Here is an 11,943-nt window from a genome sequence, read left to right on the forward strand (position 1 = left end):
CCCTATTGCTCTGTGCCCGGCTCTACAGACAAGACCCAGGAGGGGCCTGGATCAGGACAGAGGGTCTGGACACCACAAGGCCTGACCTGGGCCCCTCTGATGATTTCCTGTGATCTTATCTGTGTCTCAGACACCTGGACTCCCAGTTTGCTTGTCCGTTTGAGCTCCCATGAGGCCCCTTGCAGAGGGTTCTACACGGTGTCTGGCTACTATTATTTGAAAAAAGCAGTAAATCCGCACAGCCAGTTGCTTGAGGCCATTGGGTTCAAAACCTTTCCTTGCTTTCTGGCTCCAGGGTAGGGGATGGCGGACAAGGGCAGGTGCCGGGACTTTGCCCTCTCACCTCTCTTATTGTACCTGCTGACCGGCAGGTAGAGGGGGGCTGGCTGGGGCTCTGTTGGCACGGAGAGCTCCTTTCACTATTGCGGACCCCAATGGCCTGAGATGAAGCAGGTGGGCCTGGGTTCTCCCCACAGCCAGCTGGGCCATACATTCCACATCCACACCTTGACCCAGTGTGGAGTCCTCCATCTGGAAGCAACCTTAGGGAGTTGGGGAGCTCCAGAAGCAGGTGGTGACCAACACCACCCCTTCGCCCCCCAGCCCGAGCCTCCTAACTCTACCCTGGTGCCTGCAACTCTCGCCTTCCCCTCTCTATTCCTCAGAAGCTCAGAGCTCTGCTCCTGTGTCCCTGCCAGTCCCTGGGCAGCTTCCTTTCTGGCAGAGGAGGTAAAAGCTGAAGTGAAAGGGATGTTCAGGATAAGCTGGAATGCTAGGATTTCCATGCACGAGTTCACTGGAGACTGCAAAAGCCATCCTGTAGGGCCGGGCAGGTCCACATCTGCTCCGGTCACAGCTGACTTTGGGCCTGCCTGGGGGCCTTGGGAAACCGCCTGGGAGGCTCATTCAATGAAGAGGAGCACTTGCTTCCGCTCAGACCCTTGCTGGTTGCTGCGGATGCTCGGTGAGTCATGGCTGAGTGAGGCTGGGCCTGTAACAGGACCCCACCCAGCACGGCGGGTTTTCCTGCAGGAGTTGAGGAGGTGTGGGGTAGGAGCGGAGGGGCCTCTTGGTCCGACAAACAGCTGAGGCTGAGGGGATTGTCCTGGAGCAGTGGTTCTCAACCAGGGGACATGTGGGGGAGAAAAGGTGGAGGCCGGGCACAGGGAGGCTCCACCCGCCATGAGGCTCAGGATGGCCCTCACAACAAGGAACGGTCTGGCACAGATGTTACGAGTCCCATGGTTGAGAAACTGAACTGGATGACCTGCAAGAGCCGGTATGGCTCAAAGCCTGAGGCCGTCCTGGGCTGTCGTGGAAAGGAGGGGTGGGGATCTGGGACAGCTCAGTGGTTCCCTAGGGTCCCAGGCCACGAAAGAGAGAAGGCATAGCTGGTTCGTGTGCAGACGCCCAGGAACCGCAAGCGCTGGGACCTCTGCGGGGCAGGAAGCTTCGTGGCCTCAGTTTCCCCAACGGGGCAATTAGAGATCGGGGCTTGGGGGCCAGGCCAGGAAGCATCACAGCCCTGGCCGGCGAGGCCGTCGCAAACCAAGGTGCCGCAGAGGGATTCTGGATAGAGAGGGAGAATCGATAGTCAAAAAGGGGAACAGGCCACCCCACGTCCAGGCCCGGCCTTCCCAGGCCTTGCGCTGACTTCCGAAACGACCATGTAGTTGGGGGCCGGGCATGAACTACAACTCCCACAATGCCGCGCGCCGCTTACGCTACGGAAGGAGCGACCACCGCCGGCCAACGGGAGGGGCGAGGCGGGGCCTCGGCGCACGTGGCGTCGTGACGCGCCAACGGCGACGTCGGGGTTTGTGTGCGCGAGAGGCCGCCGATAAAGGTTGGGTGCCTCGCGCCGGGGGCCGTTGGGAGGGAGCGCGCCCCCGCCCCCCTCTCAGGCCCCCACTCCCGTCCCGCCGCTGCCGGGGCCCCGTCTTCCCGTCGGCCCCCGCGGGAAGGCCCTAGGTCTCCCCCGCTCATTCCCCCGGTCGGGGCCGCAGGTGAGAGACCGGAGGGGTGGGGGTGGGGGGAGGGGCCGGAGGGCGGAGACGTTGGGGAAACGGCGAGCGTGAAACCGGAAGGGACGCCTTAAAGGGAAGGGCGCTACTTCACCTCCGACTTCCGTCCGCTAGGCGGGCTCCGCCCTCTTAAAGGGCAAGGGCTGCTTTTAGAGGGGCGGGTCAGGTTGTGCGTTCTCCGCGGCTTCCCGCTTTTTCTTCTCTAAGGACGGGCCCTCTTGTAGAAAGGTCGCGGACAGTGTCCCGGACATCGACGGGGTAGCTTCTGAGCCCTGGTGGCTTCGAAGCCCCCTCTAGCTTAGCTCAGCAAAGGTGGAGTTCGGTGGGAACTGCGGGAGCAGCCTCTTAAAGGGGAAGTCGGCCTGATGGGAGGGTGTGGTCGGGCTTTGGGCAGGTTGGGTCTGGCTCGGCCCAGGGCGGACCGCTCTCGTTTAAGGCCTGCTCGGCCTTCCGAGAGGCACGTGCAGCTTCTCGTAAAAGGATTTGCTTCCATTTTAAAGAGGACGCTCATCGTATTAAAGGGAATCTTGATAGCCCCTCCAAAGGGGATGCCCGGCCTTTTTCATTCAGGACACATCTTCGCAGGGCTCGCTCTGCCAGACGTTGATTTAGGCGCTGGAGTGCGGCAGTGACTAAGATGCCACTCGATTTAGCGGGCAGAGGGCTAGGGATGCTGCCGAGCGCCCCACAGCCCTCGGGGTAGGCCCCCGGCACTGGCCAGCCCCACATCTCAACAGGGCTGAGCGTTGGAAACCCTGATGAGAAGCAGGTTGGGAGGTGATAAGTGCTGTAGAGAACGGGGAGTGTTGGAGGGGTGGCAAGTCTACGTCGGGGGCAGGGAATGCCTCTGCGGTGACATGTCAGCAAGCACCCTGGCAGGAAGGGGGTGGTCCCTGGCGGGGGGCCTGGGTGGTGTGAGAGGCTAGAGGGAGGTCAGGGAGGGAGGCGGCCAAGGGCATGGGAAGTCTGCAGGCTCCTGCAAGACATCTGTCTTCTCTGAAGTGGGAGCTGTAGAGGCCTTTGGCAAGTTCCCCGCAGCCTCTGTGCTGGGCGCACACTGGGGTAGGGCTGGGAGCATGGAGATCTGTTTTAGGAGGGTGTTGCCGCTGCCTAGGAGGAAGGCCCTGGACAAAGGTGGCAATGGGGGACTCAGAGAAGTGGCCACATTCCAGATATGTTCGTGCTGGGACAGGAGAGCCCGCCGATGGGTTGGGCATAGGTGGTGAGAGAAGAGGCGATGCCTGGGGAAGGGCCGAGTGGCTTTTCAGGGAGGGAGATTGTGGGTGAAGAATGAGGCAAGCAGGAGTGAACCCCCCCAAGTTAGATTTGGGGCATGTTAAGTTTGAGTTGTCTGTGGGGCGTCCATATGGCACAGTGTAGCAGAGGGATTAGAGTTCAGAGGAGATGGGGTCAGATAGAGATACAGACTGAGATCTGAGAACGAGTGGGGGCTCCTTGGGAGACAGTGTGGATGAGGAAGAGGACAAGGATGGGCAGAGCCCGGGGCTCAGTTCACAAGTCAGGGAGGTGAAAAGGCATCAGTGCCTCAAGGTGAGGAGAGTAGGTAAGGAGCAGAGACCTTGCAGTTCAGCCCCGAGGAGGCCAGGAGTGGAGTCAGGGGAGGTGCATCTGAGTGATGCGGTTTGAGAGGGGAAAACACACGCTTTTTGTTTTGTTTTCATTTGAGAAAAAGAGAGAACGCAGAGGGAGAGTGAGAGGGAGAAGCTGACTCCCTGCTAAGCCGAGAGCCCAGTGCGGGGTTTGATCCCAGGACCCCGAGATCAGGACCACAGCTGAAGGCAGACGCCTGACTGACTGAGCCACCCGGGCGCACTTTGACAGCACTTGGAGTTGCTTTGTTGCAAAAGGGGTGGGGAGAAATAAGGCCATAGCTGGAGGGGGTGGTAAGTTGAGGGGTTTTGTTGTTTGTTTTAAAGAGGAGAGATGCAGCTCGTGGATACACTGAAGCAGTCTGGGAGATAAGGAAAAGTTGTAGGTGGGAAGTCAGAGTCCCTGGGCCAGCAGCAGGCAGGGGACGGGGTAGTTCTGGAATTCTCAGTTCAGCGCTAGTGGTGTTCAGTGCTGTGGAGGCCTGTCCTGTGCACTGGAGGGTGTCCAGCAGCATCCCTGGTTTCCCCTCACCGGATGCCGGGAGCACCAGCCCCTCCAGGTGACAGCTCGGGTCTCCAGGCATCGTCCCCTGGGATGGGAGAGTCATTCATTCTCCTTGACAATCACTGCTTTTGCAGTTGGAACATGGGAACGTCTCTTCTGCTTGCTTTTATGTTCTCACTGGCAAGGTCACCTGCTAAGAGGAGGAGGGGGAGGGATAGAGGTTTGAGGGGAGCAGAGGCACGTCCAGTACCACCTGCTGGGTGGGAGTGTGTGTGGTGAATGGACAGAGGAGGGCAGTGTGAGCGGTGCCGGGAACTTTGAGATGCTCGGGCGAGAGCGCAAAGGGAGACTGAAGCCAAGGCCGCCCACTGGCTCGGTCGGTAGAGTGCTCAGCCCTTGATCACGGAGCTGTGAGTTCAAGCCGCACATCGGGCTAGGCATTACCTAAAAAATAAAATCTCGGGGCACCTGGGTGGCACAGCCGGTTGAGCAGCTGACTCCTGGTTTCGGCGAAGGTCATGATCTCAGCGTCATGAGATCAAGGCCCACATCAGGCTCCACGCTCAGCAGGGAATCTGCTTGAGATTCTCTCCCCCTCTACCCCTACTGCTTGTGCAGGCTGTCTCTCTCTCTCTCTCAAATAAATAAATAGATCTTTAAGAAAAATCTTAAAATAAAAAATTTTTTAAAAAGGGAGACTGCAGCTAGGCAGGAAGTGAAGATGTGGATGGGGTGGTGGGTGCAGAGCCATTACGGGTCTGGGGGAGGTTAGGGATCTTTGATTAATACCCAAAAGGGAGAAGGTGAGCAGGATGGGGCATGGTGGAGGATGGAATGCTTGCAGGGCTTTAGCTACAGTGGCATTCGGAACTGGTGGGAACTGGTACTGAGGTGGGATGGAAGATGAGGTTTTAGAGGGAGAAGGGTCAAGTGTCAGATGCCAGTGTGCTAGAGAGACCCCAGGCTTCTTCAAGGACAGTGCCGATCTGTAGAGGGAAGGAGCTTAGTCCTAGGGGAAGTGCTGGGCCTCCTAAAGACCACGCACAGCTTTCTCAGACTTGTCTGGCCTGCAGGGGATGGCCAGCATCCTATGGCTGGTGAGCACTCCTCCCAATTTTCCAGAACTTTCTGTTTTCAGCACCTAAAACCTTGCACTGGGGCAGACCTGGACCACTAGGGGCCCTGATCTTAAGGGAGTCTCCCTATCCCTGGCTGGGGGGCTGGGGTGGTCCTGTCTGCCTCTTCCGGGGCAAAGGTGTATGGCCAGGTTGAGAAGATGGGGTGTCTGGGTGGAGGTGGGGTGAGCTCCCGCCTTCCCCTGACCCAGAATCCCCCGCCAGGTGTGATGGTCGGCTCCCACGCAGACATGGCACCCGCCTCTACCACCGAGGGGCCCGGGGAGAAGCCCGGCCCCACGGCCCCCACCCCGGCGGCCCAGTATGAGTGTGGGGAGTGTGGCAAGTCGTTCCGGTGGTCATCTCGGCTCCTCCACCACCAGCGCACGCACACGGGCGAGCGGCCCTACAAGTGCCCTGACTGCCCCAAGGCCTTCAAGGGCTCGTCCGCCCTGCTCTACCACCAGCGGGGCCACACGGGTGAGCGGCCCTACCAGTGCCCCGACTGCCCCAAGGCCTTCAAGCGCTCCTCGCTGCTGCAGATACACCGCAGTGTGCACACGGGCCTGCGGGCCTTCACGTGCGGCCAGTGCGGCCTGGCCTTCAAGTGGTCTTCACACTATCAGTACCACCTGCGGCAGCACACGGGCGAGCGGCCCTACCCGTGTCCCGACTGCCCCAAGGCCTTCAAGAACTCGTCCAGCCTGCGGCGTCACCGGCACGTGCACACGGGAGAGCGGCCCTACACCTGCGGCGTGTGCGGCAAGAGCTTCACCCAGAGCACCAACCTGCGGCAGCACCAGCGCGTGCACACGGGCGAGCGGCCCTTCCGCTGCCCGCTCTGCCCCAAGACCTTCACGCACTCGTCCAATCTGCTGCTGCACCAGCGCACCCACGGCTCGGCCGCTGCCGCCGCCCCACCGCAGCACGAGCCCGGCGCCAAGGTCTTGGTGTCGGATGCCTACTTGCACGCGCCCCCGCCGCCGCCGCCGCCTGCGCCTCCCCCCGTGGTGCCGGAGCTCTTTCTGGCTGCGGCGGAGACCACGGTGGAGCTGGTGTACCGCTGCGAGGGCTGCGAGCTGGGCTTCGGCAGCGAGGAGCTGCTCCTAGAGCACCAGCCCTGCCCTGGGCCCGAGGCCGCCACCCCACCCCAGGACGGGCACGCCACCACGGTGCCCAAGGCAGACCCCGCCCCGCCGCCCTCCCAGTCCCCGCCGGCCCCCGCACCACAGCCCCCGCCTGCCTCCGCAGCCCCCGGCTTCGCCTGCCTCCCGTGCGGGAAGTCCTTCCGGACGGTGGCCGGCCTCTCCCGCCACCAGCACAGCCACGGCGCGGCAGGCGGGCAGGCGTTCCGCTGTGGCAGCTGCGACGGTGCCTTCCCGCAGCTGGCCAGCCTCCTGGCGCACCAGCAGTGCCACGTGGAAGAGGCGGCTGCCGGGCGCCCGCCCCCCCAGGCGGAGGCTGCCGAGGTCACCTGTCCCCAGGAGCCCCTGGCCCCAGCCGCCGCCGCCCCACCCGCCGCTGCTGCCGCCGCGCCGGCGCCCGCCCCCGCGGGCACTGAGCGGCCCTACAAATGTGCGGAGTGTGGCAAGGCCTTCAAGGGCTCCTCGGGGCTGCGCTACCACCTGCGGGACCACACGGGCGAGCGGCCCTACCAGTGCGGCGAGTGCGGCAAGGCCTTCAAGCGCTCCTCGCTGCTGGCCATCCACCAGCGCGTGCACACGGGCCTGCGAGCCTTCACGTGTGGCCAGTGCGGCCTCACGTTCAAGTGGTCCTCGCACTACCAGTACCACCTGCGGCTGCACTCGGGCGAGCGGCCCTACGCCTGCGGGGAGTGCGGCAAGGCCTTCCGGAACACGTCGTGCCTGCGGCGCCACCGGCACGTGCACACGGGCGAGCGGCCCCACGCCTGCGGCGTGTGCGGCAAGAGCTTCGCGCAGACCTCCAACCTGCGGCAGCACCAGCGCGTGCACACGGGCGAGCGGCCCTTCCGCTGCCCGCTCTGCCCCAAGACCTTCACGCACTCGTCCAACCTGCTGCTGCACCAGCGCACGCACTCCGCCGAGCGCCCCTTTGCCTGCCCTGTGTGCGGCCGCAGCTTCGTCATGGCGGCCTACCTGCAGCGGCACCTGAGGACGCACGCCCCCGCGCCCACGGTCGCCGCCGGCCCCACAGCCCCCGCCGCCGGCTCCCAGCCCCCCGCCCCGCTGGCTGCCGCCCCAGCCGCGTCTGCCACCCAAGACGTCCATGTTCTCCCGCACCTCCAGGCCACGCTCTCCCTCGAAGTGGCAGGGGGCCCGGCTCCGGCCCCGCCCCCAGGCCAGGCAGCCCCCAACTCCCAGACTTTTCTCCTGGTGCAGACTGCCCAGGGCCTGCAACTCATCCCCAGCAGCGTCCAGCCACCCACTCCACCGCCCCCACCGGCTCCCCCCAAGCTCATCCTGCTGCCCTCGTCCAGTCCTGGTGCCGGGAGCAGCCGCGGTAGGCAGGGCCCACTAGCAGCAGGAAAATCTGGCCAGGCGCCTGGAGTAGTATGGCTGCCAGGTCCTGGGGGACTGGGGGTTCAGAGCGGGGGCAACGCAGGGGCCAGCGGGGGAGGGCAGAGCCTCATCGTTCTACAGAATGTAGGGGGTGGGGAGGCAGGGGCACAGGAAGTGAGTGGGGTCCAGCTCCAGCCCCTCCGGCCAGCCCCGGAAGTGACCGCGGTCCAGCTCCAGCCAGCCCAGGAGGTGACCACGGTCCAGCTCCAGCCGGCTCAGGAGGTGACCACGGTCCAGCTCCAGCCTGTGGCAGGCCAGCTCTCCAATCCCAGTGGGGGAGCAGTGACCACTGAGGCCCCCAACCTGCTGGTGGTTCAGAGTGGTACAGCTGAGGAGCTGCTGGCGGGCCCTGGCCCCGGGGAGCCCGGTGATGGTGACGCCAGTACTGGCGTCGTCCAGGATGTCCTCTTCGAGACACTGCAGACAGATGAGGGGTTGCAGAGCGTCCTGGTGCTGAGCGGGGCAGATGGCGAGCAGACCCAGCTATGTGTGCAGGAGGTAGAGACCCTCCCCACTGGGCTGGCAGAGCCTCCTGCCCCAGGCCCACCGGGACAGAAACTGCTCATCATCCGCAGCGCACCGGCCACGGAGCTGCTGGAGAACAGCCCCGGTGGGGGAGGAGCTCCCACACTGCAGCTGCTGACCCCTCCACCACCCGGCCAAGCCTCTGCTCCAGTGAGCATCTCCACGGCACCCACCTCCCAGATGGTCCAAGTGGTACCCACTGGCGCTGCCCCCGGAGGCATGCCCCCACAGGGCCTGCCCTCTATCCAGATTGTCCAGACTCTGCCCGCAGTCCAGCTGGTGCACACATTTTGAAAAGAACCACTGGGTTCTTGAGGGCCCCACACAGAGACCCGGACTCCCTGCTTGGGCTGGACTGGGCTGGGCTGTGCAGGGGGGCAGGGGAGCTGCGGGCTGGGCTTGCTAATAAAGACCAGAATCTCCTCTCCGCGGTCTTGTTCTCTTGGGGGCGGCTGCGGTGGGGGCAACGTCACGGCGGTAGCCACCGCTTGGGAGCTCGGAGTCTTATTCTCTATTGCTTCCTGGCTCTCAGGGGACTGACTTTGCGATTGGGAGCCAGACACTTCTAAGTGAGGTTCTGTTTGTTCTCCAAAAAGAGGAGGCGCGGTGGTCACTAGAGTGGGGAAGAGCGGAGATCTAGAATCCGGGTTGTGCCACTTGTTCGCTGTCAGTCACCCCGCCGGTCCCCTCATCTGGAAAATGGGTGGGTGGGAATCCCTGTCCCAAAGGTCCCTGAGAGAAAGCCCAGGTGGCTTGGGTGGAGGGTCCCGGGGTCGGATCTGAGTTTGGGAGCCGGGAGCGCGGGACGCGGACCCTCCCGCGAAGGCCGCAGAGCCAGGAGAACTGGTGCGCTCCGGTCGCCGGCCCCCACCCGCCTCGCAGCTTGCTTAGCAACCGCCATCGTGCGTGTCTCCTCTGCCGGCCGCGTAAGTACCGTCCTGCCCGGCCCCGCGACGGCTCCTCCCTCTGCCCCAACTCCGCCGGGGTCGCCGCTCCCCGCTCCGGTCCCTCCCCGGCCACCCGGCCACCCGCCCGCCCCGGCCGGGATGCTTGGCAACCGTTGCTAAGGCAGGGTGCGGGCCCCGCCCCCTTCGAGCGCGAGCGTGACGTCACTTCCGCAAGCGACCCCTTCCCGACCCTGCTGCCCCCACACCTAGTGGAAGGATTGAGGCGACCTGCGGAGGTTCTTGCGGTGCCTGCTCCCGCGACGCGGGTCGGGGACGCCTGTGGGGCAGGGAGCGTGGTCCAGGCCCTGGCTGTTTGGGGGCGGGGGGAGTTCCGCTGACTCCCCAGGGCAGCCCGGAGCCTGGGAGGGAGCCCGGGCCGCGGGGTGTTGGCATCTGCAGGGTTTTTGCGGGGAATTCGCTGAGCACCGCGGCGGGCAGAGCGGGGCGGGGGGGGGGGGGGGACCGGGGGACTTGAGAAAGGTCGCGGGGTGGAGGGTGAATCCCGTCCTGCCTGGAACCTCGCTCGGGGGCCCCGAGCGTCCCCAGTGTCCCCATCTGGACCCTGCTGCTGCTGGTCCCCATGCCTGGGGCGCTGTGGGGACGAGGGGTCCCTTCACTGACGCCGGCCTGTTTGTCTCACCAGGTGCACGCCTGCTCCCTCGGGGGCGCCGGAGCCTGGGGGCTGCCATGGCCCCCGGCCACTTGTCAGTGCGGGAGATGAGGGAAGATGAGAGACCCCTGGTGCTGGAGATGCTGAAGGTGAGAGCAGGCGGGGACGCCTCGTGAGTGGCTCCGGACACCTGCCTGAGCCAGCCGCGACTTCCGGAGCGGGATGCGTTCCTCCGGAGAGGCTTCCTGGCTCGGTCCCTGACTTTCCTAGTGCCTTCTTCCTACCCTTGGGGTCAAAAAGGTTTTAGGGGCGCCTGGCTGGTTCGGTGGGGACCGCGGGGTCGTGAGTTCAAGCCCCACTTTGGGCGTAGAGATTACTTAAAAGTTTTCATAGCTGGAGGGCTGTGAGATGCGTGTGGCACCAGCTCTGTACCCCCTTTGCAGACTTCAGCCCACCCTGCGCCCACCCACCGCCTGAACGCCCCCCCACCCCCCGCCAGCCCACAGGAGCCAGCCTCCTCCCCAGCACTCGCCAAGCAGAGCCCTTGGGCCTCCACCTGGCGCCACCTCCTGCCGCCCAGAGAATGCTGCTCCTCGGAACTGGACCAGTCCCCTGTCCTGTTCTGGGCTCAGCCTCACACCTGCAGCTCCCCTGCATCTTGTGTCCCCCACAGCTCCCACCTCACTCACTCGCTCAGGACCCAGTGTGCCGGACACTCTGTTTACTGGAGCCCAGAGCAGACGCGGGCTGTTCCCTGCCTGTTCCCTGGCTGCAGGCCCCATCACAGCGCCTTCGCTTCTCCTCCACCCCTTTGCCCCTGCCTGGGCACAGCCCACCCCCTCTCCTCTCCGTGGAGGTCCCATAGCACCGGGACCCTGGTGGGAGGGAAGGCCCAGGACCTCGGCTGAGAGCGCCTTCCGCCCGCAGGCAGGTGTGAAGGACACAGAGAACCGAGTGGCCCTCCACGCTCTGACGCGGCCACCAGCCCTGCTCCTCCTGGCAGCGGCCAGCAGCGGCCTGCGATTCGTCCTGGCCTCCTTCGTCCTGGCCCTTCTCCTTCCCGTGTTCCTGGCTGTGGCAGCCATGAAGCTGGGCCTGCGGGCCCGATGGGGCTCGCTGCCTCCGCCAGGCGGCCTGGGGGGCCCCTGGGTGGCCGTGCGTAGCTCGGGCGATGTGTGTGGGGTCCTGGCCCTGGCCCCAGGCTCCAGCGCTGGGGACGGGGCCCGGGTCACCCGCCTCTCTGTCTCTCGCTGGCACCGCCGCCGAGGTGTGGGCCGGAGGTTGCTGGCCTTTGCCGAATCCCGGGCACGGGCCTGGGCAGGCGGCATGGGGGAGCCCCGGGCCCGGCTCGTGGTCCCCGTGGCAGTGGCAGCGTGGGGGGTGGCGGGGATGCTGGAGGGGTGTGGCTACCAGGCTGAAGGGAGCTGGGGCTGCATGGGGTACACGCTGGTGAGGGAGTTCAGCAAGGACCTGTGACTCTGGACCGCGTGCGAGGGAGAGCACTGTGAGTGCTGACTGTGTGCAGGTTCTCCCTCAGTGGATACCCAGCCTGCCCGGGGCCAGAAGCAGGTCTGCAGAGGACGAGATACCCCACCGCAGGCCAATGTCTGCCTGTAGCGTCTGAACTTTTCATAGAGGTCAACTGTCCAGCTCCCAGCCCAGATTTTGTCTGCACTGAGACCTCTCCTCAGTCTGGTGCCAAGGTTGCACCATTTGCGTTCCAGGCCTGAGCCCGGGAGAGAGAGATGGGGAGGAGGAGAGCGGGCCCGCCCTATGGGGTAGGACTTGTGGCAGGGGCACCCCAAGTAGGGACGAGGCCCTCCTGGGAGTGGGATGGGGTTTACTGACTTCTCAGAGCGGGTCAGCAGAGCCTTTGCAGAGGAGGGTAGCCTACCCAGAAGGAGGCCCTGGCCAGGACAGGGTGGGTGCCAGGCTGCCCACGCCGGGCCCCTCCCCGGAAGGTGAGCCGAGAGGGGCCCCCAGACCCATCTGGTTTTTTGCACCGATTGTTAATAAAGCTTGAAACTGCTGTGTGCAGAGCTCTCTCTCTGATGCCTTTTCCAGTCT

General features: G+C 64.5%; 2 protein-coding genes across 11 annotated transcripts; both read left to right on the plus strand.

Annotated features, from left to right (window-relative positions):
* Positions 1-1,876: 1,876 nt before the first annotated feature.
* ZNF628 (zinc finger protein 628) lies at positions 1,877-8,746 on the plus strand. Of its 6 annotated transcripts, none has more exons than XM_047711242.1 (2): positions 1,877-2,006; positions 5,480-8,746. In XM_047711242.1, exon 2 carries the CDS (start codon positions 5,485-5,487, stop codon positions 8,611-8,613), a length of 3,129 nt encoding a protein of 1,042 aa, XP_047567198.1. In that variant the 5' UTR covers positions 1,877-2,006; positions 5,480-5,484; the 3' UTR covers positions 8,614-8,746. The 6 variants fall into 6 exon arrangements, with proteins under 6 accessions (XP_047567198.1, XP_047567201.1, XP_047567200.1 ...); XM_047711245.1 differs by lacking the exon at positions 1,877-2,006 and adding an exon at positions 2,034-2,336; XM_047711244.1 differs by lacking the exon at positions 1,877-2,006 and adding an exon at positions 2,345-2,793.
* NAT14 (N-acetyltransferase 14 (putative)) lies at positions 1,881-11,905 on the plus strand. 5 transcript variants are annotated; one of them, XM_047711249.1, is made up of 3 exons: positions 1,881-2,006; positions 9,910-10,025; positions 10,804-11,905. In XM_047711249.1, exons 2-3 carry the CDS (start codon positions 9,954-9,956, stop codon positions 11,350-11,352), a joined length of 621 nt encoding a protein of 206 aa, XP_047567205.1. In that variant the 5' UTR covers positions 1,881-2,006; positions 9,910-9,953; the 3' UTR covers positions 11,353-11,905. The 5 variants fall into 5 exon arrangements, with proteins under 5 accessions (XP_047567205.1, XP_047567206.1, XP_047567204.1 ...); XM_047711250.1 differs by lacking the exon at positions 1,881-2,006 and adding an exon at positions 9,196-9,245; XM_047711248.1 differs by lacking the exon at positions 1,881-2,006 and adding an exon at positions 9,333-9,511.
* The last annotated feature ends 38 nt before the right edge of the window (positions 11,906-11,943 follow it).

This window comes from Lutra lutra, chromosome 17 (assembly GCF_902655055.1).
Source record: "Lutra lutra chromosome 17, mLutLut1.2, whole genome shotgun sequence".
NCBI lineage: Eukaryota > Metazoa > Chordata > Mammalia > Carnivora > Mustelidae > Lutra > Lutra lutra.

Bases quoted from the DNA above. Each gene is read 5' to 3' on its own strand.
- ZNF628 (XM_047711240.1), top strand. From the start codon at position 3,165: ATGGGGGACTCAGAGAAGTGGCCACATTCCAGATATGTTCGTGCTGGG. The intron at 3,247-5,479 runs GTGAGAGAAGAG...ATCCCCCGCCAG, and splicing joins CGATGGGTTGGGCATAGGTG to GTGTGATGGTCGGCTCCCAC.
- NAT14 (XM_047711249.1), top strand. From the start codon at position 9,954: ATGGCCCCCGGCCACTTGTCAGTGCGGGAGATGAGGGAAGATGAGAGA. The intron at 10,026-10,803 runs GTGAGAGCAGGC...TTCCGCCCGCAG, and splicing joins TGGTGCTGGAGATGCTGAAG to GCAGGTGTGAAGGACACAGA.